Consider the following 13,625-nt stretch of genomic DNA (forward strand, 5'->3'; position numbering starts at 1 on the left):
CCGCGCAGCGCTGCCGCCGGCAGGGGGCGGAGCCGCGAGCGCAGCGCGTTGCCAGGCCAACCGCGGGCGGGGGTGCCGCGCGCCCGCCGGTGACCACGCGCTGGGCGCCACCGCCCCGCCACGAGCGCCGGCTCTCTTCCCATTGGGCAAGAGCGGCTGACCGATGCATATGAGGCCCAATGGCAACGGGCAGGGGTGGAGCCACGGCTCCGCGCGCGCCGCAGTCCCGCACGAGCTGGCGCTGCCCGCACAGGCGTCCCCGGGACCTGGTTGCGCGAAGGCACGGCTCCGAGCTAGCAGGACTGCTTCTCAAAGAGCCAGAGACAGAGCTTAAGAGTGGCGGAAGGCCCGGGCCCCCGCTCGCCTCCCCCAGTTTGTATTCGAACCTAGCTTGGCACTAAACTCCGCCACCTTGGGCAACCAACTGACCTCTCTGAGTCTGTTTTGCAAAGTGGGGCTAGTGGCACCTGCTTCCCTGAATTGTCGCGACCAACCGCTGGAATGTGTGCAAGGCTATGAGGCTATTCAAACCCTAAAGGTTTACACCAATGAGGTTAGTGCAGCGATGGGAGGGACATTAGTCATCTTTGCTGCTTGCTACCCCAGCGTGAAGGGGCTTTTTAAAGGGTCCCTGGCAATCCTGGCCATAGAAGGTTGCCTGGAAAAGGAGGAGAGGAGGAAGGGTCCAGGATATGTCCCTTAGATCAGAGAGGCAGGAGGGAGCCAGCCAGCTCAGTTAAGGCCAGGACCCCCGCCGCCTTTTAGAAGCTTGTGGAAGGTAGAAGGCATCCAACCGGCAGCAAAATGTACCTGAGCCAGTCTGCCAAATTCTTTCAATTTCCGGGGAGGCCCATCTGTGGGCCTCAACGCCAGGAGTCCCTCACTCCTGTGCTTAAAAGACTTGGGCCAGAGAACCAAGATATTAATGCCACTCCTTGTCTTTTCCATCATTGTAACTTGAAGCTTAGTGTATTCTAGAGCATCCCTGGTGAAATGCAGATTGTCCTAGGAACACCTTCCTTATCAATTTACACCCTCATGGTCACATTGCAAGGATCACCCAACACCTGGCAGGAGCACTGGAATTGATCATTGGCAAGGGCGGATTGGGTGGTCATCCCAGTCCAGGTTTGTGGTTTGAAGGCAGGGGCGGGGGTCCCATTCTGCAGGCTGGATGCTGTAGCATTGCAACATTATCCCATAACCTTTCTGGGAATGTTTCCTCTGCTTTTTGAGATGGAGACTGTTGGACTACATATCCTGTGACATGACATGCCCACCTGTGATGAATTTGCCCAGACTCTCAGGGACAGGACAGATGTTGGTGATGGGCATCCCGAGGTGAACCTAGACCTGGCACAGCGCTGGCTGGAGGTGGTCAGTGAGAACTAAAGGTGGCCACAATTGTGGGGCTCCTCTGGGTGCATGCCCTCAAACCCCCAGCCTGGATCAGGCTGGGCCCCTGCCCACAGGACCACTCAGAGGCCAATGGATGTGATACCAGGAAGACGATTGGCACAGGCCCTGCCCTGATGTGGATCAGAGGTGAGAGGAGGTGAGGGTGAAGCACAGACCCAGCTCTGTTGCCTGTACACCCTTGGGTGAGTTATTTCACCTGGATGAGCCTCAGTTTCCTTTTCTGTCAAAGGGGACACTAATAGACTGTCCTTAGTGATTCTGAGGGGAAGTGCACGTAGGCACATGTTTAGAGATGGGTGAGGGCAGTTTCTGTTGTAGGACTGGGGTCAGAATTGAGCTGTTTGCAGAGGCAAACTAGATGTTAGTGTAGATGACCCTCTACAGCAGTCCGGACATGAGATCGGAGCTAGCCCATGAAGCAGCCCAGTGGAGCTGGCTGCTACCTCCCTCACCTGACCCTAGGGGCCACTAATGATTGTAATCCTTCATACAGCAATTATTTGTTGATGACCTCCTCTGCACAGACACAGTTCTAGGATTTAGATAGGCCCGACCCTGCCTGTGGACCTTCCTGTCTGTGGGGCAGTAATCCACCATTCCTCTTGCCTCACGGAGGAGAGCCCTCCCCAGAACCCTGGGCACACATGCAGGGGGAGAACTGGGCACTGGGACAGCAGAATGGAGGTGGCCTGTGACCTGGGACAGGAGAGAAGCATGTTCCAAGGTGGGGGATGTGCTGGATGTGAAGGAGCTATGATGATTGGAGGAACCCATGGGAGACCAGCATGGCTGGAGCCAGCAAGCAGGTGTGGGTGCCAGAATACAAAGCTGGAGTGGAGCTGGGGACAGTCGAACCGGGCCAGTGGCCCTTATGCAAGGTTGGGGATGTTGACCTAAGAACCACCGGAGAGTTTTAAGATTAGCTTTTTATTTTATTTTAATTTTTAATTTTTGTTTATTCATTTATTTTATTTTAGAAAGAGCATGAGTTGGGGAGAGGGGCAGAGAGAGGGGGGGAATCTTAAGTAGGCTCCATGCTCAGCATAAAGCCCAATGCAGGGCTCGATCCCATGACCCTGGGATCATGACTGAACTGAAATTAAGAGTCGGACCCTCAATTGTGCCACCCAGGTGCCTCTAGCTTTTAATGTCTTTATTTTTTTAAAAAATTGTTTTAAGTGTATTTATTTATTTTGAGAGAGAAAGAGAGAGCATGAGCAGGGGAAGGGCTGAGAGAGAGGGAGAGAAAGAATCCCAATCAGGCTCCTCACTGTCAGTGCAGGGCCAGGTGTGGGGCTCGAACCCACAAACCGTGACATCATAACCTGAGCTGAAGCCAAGAGCCAGATGCTCAACCTACTGAGCCACCCAGGTGCCCCCATTTTTTTTTTTTGAGAGAGAGAGAGAGAGAGAGAGAGAGAGAGAGAGAGAGAGAACAAGTAGTAGAGGGAGAGAGAGAGAAATCTCAAGCAGGCTCCACACCCAGCGTGGAGCCTGATGTGAGGCTCAATCCTATGACCCTGAGATCATGATCTGAACCGAAACCAAGAGACGCTTAACTGACTGAGCCACCCAGGCACCCGAGATGGTGTCGGTTGTCTTAATATGCAGAATCAAATAACAAAAATGTCAACTATTCATCCCAGAGAAAATAAGAAAGCAGAGATTCTGCATGAAGCTGAGTTCAGCATAGGGCTGCAGGATCACTGAGCGACAGAGTGTGTCAGGAGAGGGCCATGTGGTGGCTGCAGCCATGACAAAGAGCTGGCCCTGGCAGGGGGGGCAGAGTGGGGAGGGTGGGGGCCAAGGAAGAGGCCCCCATGAGAAGAGGTGCTGGAGGAAGGGTGGTGCTTGCTAAGCACATGAAGGACCAGTGGGAGAGGTAGCCGGGAAACCAGCAAGTAGAGGGTCCTGGAGCCTCAGGAAGAGTGTCTTGAGAGGTAAGATGGGGTCAGCCACATCATATGCTATTGAGAGGCCCAGTAAGCTAAGGACAGGGATGTGTCCTCATGAACAAAGGTGGGCACAGTTGGGGGTCAGTGTGCCAGCAGTTCAAGGCATGGGGGCCACATGAGGCTAACACTGGACAGGTGGGTCCCCCTGAGGTGCAGATGCCCTGGGGGCTGGGGCTGGTACCCCATCCTCAGTCCTTCCTAGCCAGGAAAACAGGACCAAGAGTTAACAGCTTGGGGCTCTGTGGTGAAAAGAGGAAGGGGGCCCTAGTGATTAAGCCTTGGACTTCACCAATCCTGCAGGGACAGATGGCTGAGGAGTGGCCTCTCCAAGTGGTATCAACCTATCTCCAGAAAATGACCAAAACTCAGTCACAGAGCATTCCGTGCCTGGGCATCATGTCCCTTCAGTTCCAGAGCAACTGGTGGAGCTTTCTGGCTCATCAGTCACTGAATCCGTCCTGGCACACCAGCCATGCCAGACCGGGGGCCCTCCCCAAATACACCCATGCCTCGTGCCTTTGCCCTTCTGCCCCATGAGGCCCAGCTCCCCTGGGCCTACCTTCCTGCATGCCCAGAGTGCCTAGGACGCTGGAACTCCTCATCTATGCGAGTATGAACCTGTCTCGTCATGACTGGTCCCGGGCAGATTGTGCCATTGGTCTCCCCACTACCCGAAGATGGGGGTGGTGGCATCTTGCTTGTCTCTGGATGCAGGCAACAGCACCCTCCTGTCTGACTCTTCTCCCGGCTTGACCTGCTCTCCCAAGCCCCTCTGGCTGACTCTCAGGCTGTGGCGGGGCTGAGTGGGTTTCTCCAGTTTATTTCCTTGGGGTCTGTGCAACCCCCCAGCCCCAACTTGAACAAGCCTTTGCAGATCTGGGTTAGTTATAAATAGCCAGGCCTGCAACTCTCCTTTTAGCTGAAAAGCAAAGTGAACGAGCAGAGAGAGACACACCCGGCACGCGTTTTATTTTTAATCTTCTCCCTCTGTCTCAGAATGAACTGGGGTCCCAGTGCTCAGCATTTCTAGGAGCAGAAGCCCAAAACAAATGCCTGGGGCCCTGGCTTTGCCCCTGTCTGCTGTGTGATCTTGGGCACTTGAGTTACCACTCTGGGCCTTGGTTTCCTCACCAAGGGAGGGAGCAGTGGAGGTGATCACCTCCAACAGTTGGACTTGGACTGTCTTCCTCTGCCCTTCCCCCTCCCCCCCGGCCCCCGCCTGTGCCCAACAACACCTTTGGGAGGAGAGGGTCCCTGGAAAGCCTAGGTGCAAGTGAGGCCCCAGTCAGGCCCGAAATTGGGATGATGCACAAATTCCTCATCCCCAGCCCTTTGCTTGGGTGTCCCCCAGCTAGGAACTTTCTTCCTCTATGCAAAATCTTTCCAGCCAGCCAAATCCTTGAAATATCGAATGTTACCTCCCCATGGTGAGCTAGGAAGGGGCTGTCTAGGTCACGTTGTGTCTGAGTTGGAGCCAGGGCTGGAGCAGGTAGGGATCCTGTGGGCAGATGCCTGGGAAATGACAGGTGGGAAATGGACCTGGAGCAGGCCAGGTGTGTGGTCTGGCAGTGCCCTGATGGGGAGGGTGAGGCTGAAGGGGAGAGACAGAGGCTGTGTTCCTGCAGGGCAGGGACTGTGCAGCTTTTGTTTTTGTATCACACTCCTCTAGTGGATCTCAGTGATGGTGGAGTCCCTTATTATGCTAGGCCCAGATGTTTTGGGCTTATGATGATAGTCCCTTACAGAGAGCATGTTCCCACCCACTACCCATTGGCATTGCACAACTCCTTGCCAGCTAGGCTGGTTTCAATAATGAGGAAACCAGGCTCAGAGAAGTTAAGTAACTTGTCTAAAGTCACACAGCTGGACATATTTAGGAGTCCAAGCTAGGCACTTTTGGAAATCCGTGTGTATTAAATCTTAAAAAGCCTAGTACTCTTTAAAAAAAAAAAAAGTGTATTTATTTTGAGAGAGAGCATACATGCAAGTGGGGGAGGGGTCGAGAGAGAGAATCTCAAGCAGACTCCGTACTGTCAGCACAGAGCCCGAACCGGGGCTCCATCTCACGAACTGTGAGACCATGACCTGAACTGAAATCAAGAGTTGGAAAGTTAACCAACTGAACCACCCAGGCACCCCAAAAAGCCTAGTCCTCTTAAAGCAATGGGAAACTGCTTTTCCTGTGTCATGAATGCCCTGAGAACAAATAGGGCAGACCTACTTCTTCCACCATGACACCCCAGTGAGAACCTGGCCGGGGAACTGGGAGCCACTGGACACGCATCTGTGCCTCTCCGCCCCCTCACCCTGGGGGCACCTGCCATTTGACATCCTCAGGAAGTGAGGGAGGAAGGCTGGGGTGATGTCTTCAAAGAGGAAATCCCTGGTGCTAATTGGCACTTAGAGACCTTTCGGCTAATTAACCTGTTTATTTGTCTCTCTAGAGCAAATTAGAGGGTTTAGCCGGGGAGGCGGAAGAGAGAGGTGTTGCTGGTGGCCACCTCCATGGGGGCTATATATGGCTTCTTGGTGGGTGGTGTGGGCCACTGGGGAGGCCAGGAAGAGGGCTGGGAGGTGGGCTGGGAAGAGTGTGGGCTGCCCTTCCGTCAGTGCCCTGCTCACTTCCCAGTAATGGCTGCTATGGGAGCAATTCTGGGCACATGGGAGTTAGGCCCCTTGGGGGTGCCGCCCGGGCTGGTTCCAGGTTCCCCTCCAGACATCTGCCGGAGGGAGGAGGAGCTAGCTGGAAGGAGGGAAGTGGAGTCCATCCTTGGGGAGGCTCACCACACCACTTCTTCCAGCCCCAGCGCCCCAGCCATGCTGCCATGTGGAGTTCCCCTTTCTGAGGGGGCTTTTTTAGACATCCTTGGCCAGAGTCCATGGACTTCCTGTCATCTTGGGTTGGAGGCACAGCTCTTTTTGTATATAAGATGCCAGCCTGTTAGCTTCTACCTCAGACTTGATTGCAAGCTCTTTTCCCTTTCCCCAAGGGCTGGCCAGACTGGTCTGGGGTTTCCAGCAGCTTAGAGAGGTTTCAACTGGGAAGGAGGGGTTTGGGTGGTCCCCCCTCCTTCCTTCTGGTGCAGGGTGGGGAAGGGAGGGAAGCTTCTATGCCTGGCCATGCAGGGATGGCCGTTGTGCTCACACAGGATGGCTGCTGCTTCTCAGGCTACTGAACACCTGTTGAACGCCTGTAACTGATGTCCCCCCAGTTACAGGTGACAACAAGGCTGGCACCTTTGGGGGTTCTCCAGGGCTGTGTGGTTCCCACTCTGGCTTGTCATCCATAGCCTCCTGCTAGCTGCTCAGGGGCCCAGGAGCCAGAGGCATTTGCAAACCTCCCCTGCCCCACCAGCTCTGCAGAACTTTCCTGGCTCCTGCTTGCTGCCCAGAACGGGTAAGGGGAGCTGGCCCACATTCAGTGCCCTTTCCTGTTCTGCAGGAGCCCAGGGCATTGTCAACAGTGGCCTGATCCCCTCACTCGTGTGGAAGCTGCAGAGGGAGGAGGAAGAGATCCAGGGGCTCCTCTTGGACACACTAGCGGCCTGCCTGATGGAAGATGCCACCGAGGCGCTGGGTAGCCACGTGGTGCCCTTCCTGAAGCAGAAGCTCCTTAGCACCAATGATGACATTCGCAGCAAAGCTGCCCGCACACTCATTGCGGTCAGGTGAGCCTGGCCCGAGTGGATGGAGCAGGGAGGGTGGGAGTGGCCGGCCCTGGGGCTTCTGCTGAGGCTCAGAAAAGGCAACTGAGCTGCCCCCAGCCCTGCAGCAAGCCAGCCTGCCCTGGAGGTCCAGGGAGCCCACCTCAGGGCCTGCTTCCCCTGGCCTGCTTGTGCCCTGGGGGAGAAGGACCCTCTCCCCTGGGGTGGCCACAGCCCTGTTGGCCTGAGGGTGTCCTAGGTTTAGCACTCACAGTCCTGCATCCCAGGAAGCCCCCTGTCCTGGGGAGCATGAGATGGTTGTTTACCCCCTCCCTGTGAGTAGGGCAAGCACAGGAGAACTGGTGGTGACAGGGGTCACTGAGTGTTCCCTATGTGCCCGGCATTACCTACAGACTGCACATTTAGACATTCCTCCAAGGAAGGTGAGTATCTCCGTTTATAGGTAAGGAAATGAAGGCACAGGGGACCCAGGGTTACACAGAATCATAGTCTAAATCCTGGCCTGGAGCCTGAGGGAGCACAAAGCCTCAGAGCTGGGAGGAAGGGCGGTAGGGAGGCAGCGTGTGAGCCTGGACAGAGATGTTCCCCAAGGATGGATGGTCCCTCGTCCCCCCCCAAGTCTATGCCTTAGATATGGCCACCTGCCTTCATCCTGACACCTCTTGCCTCCCTGAGGCCTGGCTTTCCCTCCATCTGGGATTCTCTCTAGAAACCCAGGCCATCGTTTCTACAAGTGTGGCCCTTGATCCAGACCCCTGGGAGCTTATGAACATGGAGATTCTGGGGCCCCACCCCAGGCCCATCACCATCTGCTCTTTGCTCAGAGGTCCCCTTCCAGGGAAGCCTCTAAGGACCATACCTGCTCTGGAAACTGGCAGCCTCCACCAGCCTGCATGTGCTTTGCACTATTCCCTCCTGTTTTGTGTGTCACCCCCAAGGGGAGTTCCTGAGGACAGGGCTTTGCTCTGTTTGCCGCTTGGGACTAGGGGTTCAAAACAGGGGGAGCTTTGGTCCCCTAGGAGACAGGCAGCACTGTCTGGAGACATTTTTAGTTGTTCCAATGTTGGGGAGAAGGGGCACTCCTGGCATCGAGGGGGTAGAAGCCAGGGATGCTGTTGAGCATCCCACAATGCAAGGGACACAAGAACCATCCAGCCCCAACATCAGTGGTGCTGAGCTGGAGCAACCCTGCTCTGGCCTCAGCATCTGGCCCCAGGGCCTGCAAGGTGCTTGGGCAGCCCTGGCTGTGGGAATGAACAAACACATGGGACCCCTGCAGGTGGGCCTCAGGACTCTGCATCTTTGATCAAGCTCCCAAGGGGAGCTCATGGGGAGTCCATCATGTACATTTTCACAGCTTTGTACAGTGCCAGGATTAGAAGTGACTTACAGCATCTTCTCTCCTGAGGGTGGCTCTCTACTGGTGTCTCCCTGGCAGCTTGCTGCTATTTGTGTGGCTGAGCCCATCCCTGGTAGCTCTGGCTCTTACATGGAGTCAAAATGAGTGTCCCTGTGGTTTGCACCCCTGGGTCCTGCTGCTCCCCATTTTGGAGCTGGGGGGGACATGTCTGGTTTTTTTTTCCATGTGATACCTTAGGACAAGTCTCCATCACCCACCCCACCCTGGCTCCTCTGGGGTTTTGCCTTCAGTGGCCACAGGCCATGCTCCCAGGTTGTCTGAATGTGGGGGGTGAGACCCAAATCTGTGCTCCCTGGTGCCTTGGTACCCATTGGCTAAGCCTGGACCACCAGGGATAGTCCCAACACAAGTCTTTCTGGTGTCCCCTGGGGTGGTCCTGGGCCCTGCTCACCTCCTCTTGCAAAAGCGAAGCCACATAGTTGTTCCCTCTCTGGTCTAGCATCCCTCTGGAGGGCAAGAACCAGGTGTGGCAGCATGATGTCATCCCCATCCTGGTGCACCTGCTGAAGGACAGGGTGGAGGAGGTGCAGGCCAATGCCGCCGGGGCCCTCATGTATGCCACGGTGACAACTCAAGGTGAGGCAGCTTGCTGGCCAGGTGCATCCCCTGTGTAGGTGGTGGAGCTTACTGGGCAGTGGGGGGGTCACTGCAGCCTCCAGCATGCTGGCTGTCCCTGCAGGCTTTCCAGAACTCTCGTTTTGTGCTCAGCATCCTACTGTCCCCTCCCTGCCCCACCAAAATACTTTCCCGGCCTGTTGTTGAAGTCCTTTCAAGTTTGGGCCCGAGGCTCCACCCTCCTTCTTCCTCCTGGCCACAGTGGGCCACCTACCTGTGGTCCCTCCTGGTCACTCCCATTAGGACCTCTGTCCCCTCCTGCCAGGCTGTTCCCTGGGACTGGAATTCCCACCTCCAACCCAGGACACTTGTAAGCCTGGATTCTGGGATTAATTATGTTGTTTGCCGTCCTTGATTTGGTTATCCTGAGCCCTAGGTAAACAACTGGAACCTTGCTTTCATGGGGTTTTTAAAAAATTTTTTTAAATCTTTATTTATTTTTGAGAGAGAGAGAGAGACAGAAACAGAGAGTGAGTGGGGCAGGGGCAGAGAGAGAGGGAGACACAGAATCTGAAGCAGGCTCCAGGTTCTGTCAGAGAAGAGTACAGAACCCAATGCGGGGCTCGAACTCACAAACTGTGAGATCATGACTTGAGCTGAAGTCGACGCTTAACTGACTGAGCCACCCAGGCACCCCTTCATGGTGTTTGTTTGTTTTTTTTACCAAAATTACTTTTTTCAATAGGTGGAGTAGGCAGCAAATAAGAGTATGAGATTACCTCTCCCACCTGGGGAACCCCAGCCAGTCAGGCTTCCATGTTAAGTTATCCAACCCTGGGCTAACAGGAGCTACTGGGCTGGTTTCCCCACCTGGAGGCCAGGGTGGGTAATCCCACTTGACCTCTGAAAGATGTCTGTCCTTCCCCATGCTCACAATTGCCTGTACCAGCCCTATGCCCTGTGCTTTCTTGGTATTCCACAGAGGACTTGACTGGGTCTAACTCTCAATCAGCATGCTGTAAAGCCCCCCAGAATTGGCCTCTCAGCCATTCCCCACTAGACCCTAATGGTGGAATTTGAGACATACCAGAGGAGGAGAGGTTGGGGCCTTCTTGGAGCCATAGCCTCCTTTCGATTATGCAGTGAGGATGCTGACTACCAGGGCAGAGGCTCCCCCCAGCACATTTATTTCTTGGGCGTCCTCAGTGCTGTGTCTCATTTGGGCTTCCTGTGGGAGTTCTTGGAGGGCCGGAGGGCTCATGGTGGGCCCAGGTAACAGCTATAACCTAGGGATGTGAGGCCACTTTTCACAAAGCTGGCACTCCAGCCAAGGGTCCCCAAGCCCCTGCCATGTGCCAGGCCCTGTGCTTGGTGGTGGGGACCTGGACATCTCAGCCTCTGGTGAACATTGGTGGGAGTGGCAGAGGGTTGATGATATAGAAGAGAAGCATGGCATGTGGTGGCACAGGACAGGGGCTGAGCCTCCTCTGGGAGGGGCATGGGTGTTGATCCAAGGGACAGTGGGAGTCAGCACAGCGGAGGGTAGCTGGACAGGTCCCAGCATTAAGAGAAGAGTACATCGGGGTGCCTGGGTGGCTCAGTTGGTTGAGCATCCGGCTTCGGCTCAGGTCACGATCTCATGGTTTGTGAGTTTGAGCCCTGCGTCGGGCTCTGTGCTGCCAGCTCAGAGCCTGGAGCCTGTTTCAGATTCTGTGTCTCCCTCTCTCTCCGCTCCTCCCCTGCTCGTGCTCTGTCTCTCTCTCTCTGTCTCTCTCTCTCAAAAATAAATAAACATTAAAAAATTAAAAAAAAAAAAGAGAAGAGTACATTAAGCACAGCAGGAAGGATGGGAGGCAGGGGGCAACCATCTGGCCTTTTAGCAGGCCAGGACAGCGGGGAGGTGGTGAAGGTTAAGGAGCAATGTCTTCTTTACACATTAATGTCTGTGCCCTCCACTAGACTGTAAGCACCAAGAGGGAGAGAACTATGTGAGTTTTTGTGCCTGACACAGAGTAGGTGTTCAAGAAGCATTTGCCACATAAATTAACAATTGGGTTTTACTTTTTGTGTTTCCTTGTGAAAACTGGATTGCCGGAGAGGCATCAGGGTGGTTGGGGAGAAGCCAGTTGAGGGGCTGGAGGGGCAGGAGATGAAGAGGGCAAGGTGGGAGGCAAAGGAAGATGCTAGGCCTTTGAGGGAGTGAGGAATGGCACCTCCCCTGAGGCCAGATGCCAGGATTGGGCTGGGGTGAGAGGAGGTAGAACAGGAGGCCCCCTGAGGAATGCGTGGTGTTGGTGGCCCACAGGAAAGTATGCCGCCCTGGACACAGAAGCCATCCACCCGCTCCTGAGCCTGCTTGGCTCATCCTTGAGCAAGGCACGGTTGAATGCCACCAAGGCCCTCACCATGCTGGCTGAGGCCCCCGAGGGCCGCAAGTTTCTGCAATCTCATGTGCCCGTCTTCCGTGTCCTGGAGGATGACACCAGTGAGGCCGTGCGGCGGGCAGCACAGATTGCCGTCAAAGTCATTGAGTGGAAACCCTGAGCCTTTTACTAGGCCAGATCTGATAAGCTGCATGCCTGAATAAATGGGCTGAATCTCTTTATCTTGCGTCTGAATGGCACTTTATATTCCTGGAGTGTGGTCACATCTTCCATTTCCTGCAAAGGGGAAACACCCGGCCTCAAAGGACTGGGTCATGGTGGCCAGGCAAGGAGGCATGGGCTAAGTCCAATGCCCAGGGATGGGAGGGTGGCATTCTGGCTCTCTGCTGGGGCCAAGAGTCCCCACAGAAGGTAGACAGCAGGGCTAGCCCTCCAGAGACAAGGAGGGGCAGGAGTTGGATTGGGAGAAGAAAGACAGTTGGATCTGGCACAACCCAAGTTTCAGACATTTGAGTGACCAGGCCCTTAGGTGTGGCTGGATACTGCCCTGTTCAGCCAGTTCTTCCCCCTTCTCACAATGGGTGTCAGGAGGGAAGGTCACAGTGCCAGCCTATGTGGGCTCTTTCAGGGGGAATGTGAGTTGTATGAGGCCCCCTAGAGATGCACGCCCAGGACAGATATCTTCCCCCAGAAACAAGAAGTCTTAAGAGTAAACTCCCAGCTGGCCTATGCCAACCATACCCCAGCCCCACAGCAGCCCTCTGTCCAGCCTTCCACCTGGGCCTCCAACTGTCTCCACTTGCCTCTCTTCTCCCCCAAGTGAAACTGGCAAATGAAGCTGGAGAGCTTGAAGGGGTTGGAGGAGAAGCCAGGCTGTGGAGAGTATGAGGCTTGGGAACCCTTTAATCTCCTCCAGCCTTCCCTGCCTGGTCTGGCAGGATGATGGTTCTCAAGCCAGTTCTGACCTCTGTTCTAGAAGCTTCAGGAGGGGAGCTTAGCTTCAGGGGAGCTTTTTGAGGCTCCCTGACTCAAATGAGGCTTTCCTCATTATAGCGCCAACCTGCAACCATATTTCCTATGGGACAGAACTTCCCAGGCTCATGGAATGCCCACTTCTCCCAGAACAAACGTTATCAGCAGAACCAGAGTCCTCAAGTGAGCACCTTCTTATAGTTCTTTCAGTGACTGGGGCTTTTACTTTCCTAGAAGCAACAGAGAAGTTTGTGTCCCTGGAATTAGAGGATTAGCCCAAGTAGGTCCTCTTGTTCTAAAAGGGACTGGCTGCTGAGCCCATCTGGGGTTTAAGGTAAGTCTCACTCTCAAAACCGACCCCATAGGAGGAAACCTTTTCTCCTTCAGCAAAACAGGTGCTTGAGGACCCCCACTTCTTCATGTCCCCTTCCCACCTCAACCCATGGCAAGCTGGCTTCACATCTACTACCTCACCAAAGAGCTCTGGCCAGGGTCACTGACTGCCTTGCTGCCAACACCCTGTGCTCTTTGTGTTTGATCCACGCTGTGGCCCAGGTGTGGATACTCCCTTCCTGTAGCAGCTGTCTTGGGCCTCCTTCCAAGGCTCTGGCTGTGCTCTCTTTGGTCTCCTTTATAAAACTCCCTTTCTCTACATGACCAGTAGTGTTGGCATTTCTCACAGCTTTGTCTAGGCCTGCTCTCCTCCCACTCTGCCACACAATCTCACCTTCCTGGTATGGGCCTTCTCTACCAGGTTCTCTTCTTAGCTAGGCTTGCCCACTGCCTTGTCTCCCCCAAATCTGGGTCTGCAGCCCCAGCCTCTCTCCTAAGTTCTGAACTCTTCTATCCAACTTAACATCTATCCTTAAATGTCTCCAGGCAAGAGTTAATGCCAACCCTTCACAAACTGTTCTGAGAAACAGAAGAGGAAGGGACACTTCCCAACTCGTTCTATGAAGCTAATTTTACCCCCATACCCAAACCAGACAAAAACATTACAAGAAAAGAAAATTATAGACCAATATCCTTCATGAATATAGACCTAAAAACTCAACAAAATATCAGCAAACCAAATCCAGCCACACTAAAAAAGCATTATACACCATGATGAACTGGAATTTATTCCAGGAATGCAAGGTTGGTTTAACATATGAAAATGAATCAATGTAACACATAACTACAATAAGGACAGAAATCACATAAACATCTTAATAGATGCAGAAAAAGCATTTGATGAAATCCAATACCCATTTCT

At 54.2% G+C, this 13,625-nt stretch overlaps 1 protein-coding gene across 2 annotated transcripts in view; it reads left to right on the top strand.

Annotated features, from left to right (window-relative positions):
- Window positions 1-11,619, top strand: part of RSPH14 (radial spoke head 14 homolog) — an 80,656-nt gene extending 69,037 nt beyond the window's left edge. For both annotated transcript variants that reach the window (XM_043557909.1, XM_043557910.1), the window contains exons 5-7: window positions 6,817-7,042; window positions 8,899-9,035; window positions 11,320-11,619. In XM_043557909.1, coding sequence (XP_043413844.1) covers window positions 6,817-7,042; window positions 8,899-9,035; window positions 11,320-11,558 — 602 coding nt within the window. In that variant the 3' untranslated portion in view covers window positions 11,559-11,619. The remainder of the gene's footprint in view (window positions 1-6,816; window positions 7,043-8,898; window positions 9,036-11,319) is intronic.
- The last annotated feature ends 2,006 nt before the right edge of the window (window positions 11,620-13,625 follow it).

The sequence above is a fragment of the Prionailurus bengalensis genome, chromosome D3 (assembly GCF_016509475.1).
Source record: "Prionailurus bengalensis isolate Pbe53 chromosome D3, Fcat_Pben_1.1_paternal_pri, whole genome shotgun sequence".
Taxonomy (NCBI): Eukaryota; Metazoa; Chordata; class Mammalia; order Carnivora; family Felidae; genus Prionailurus; species Prionailurus bengalensis.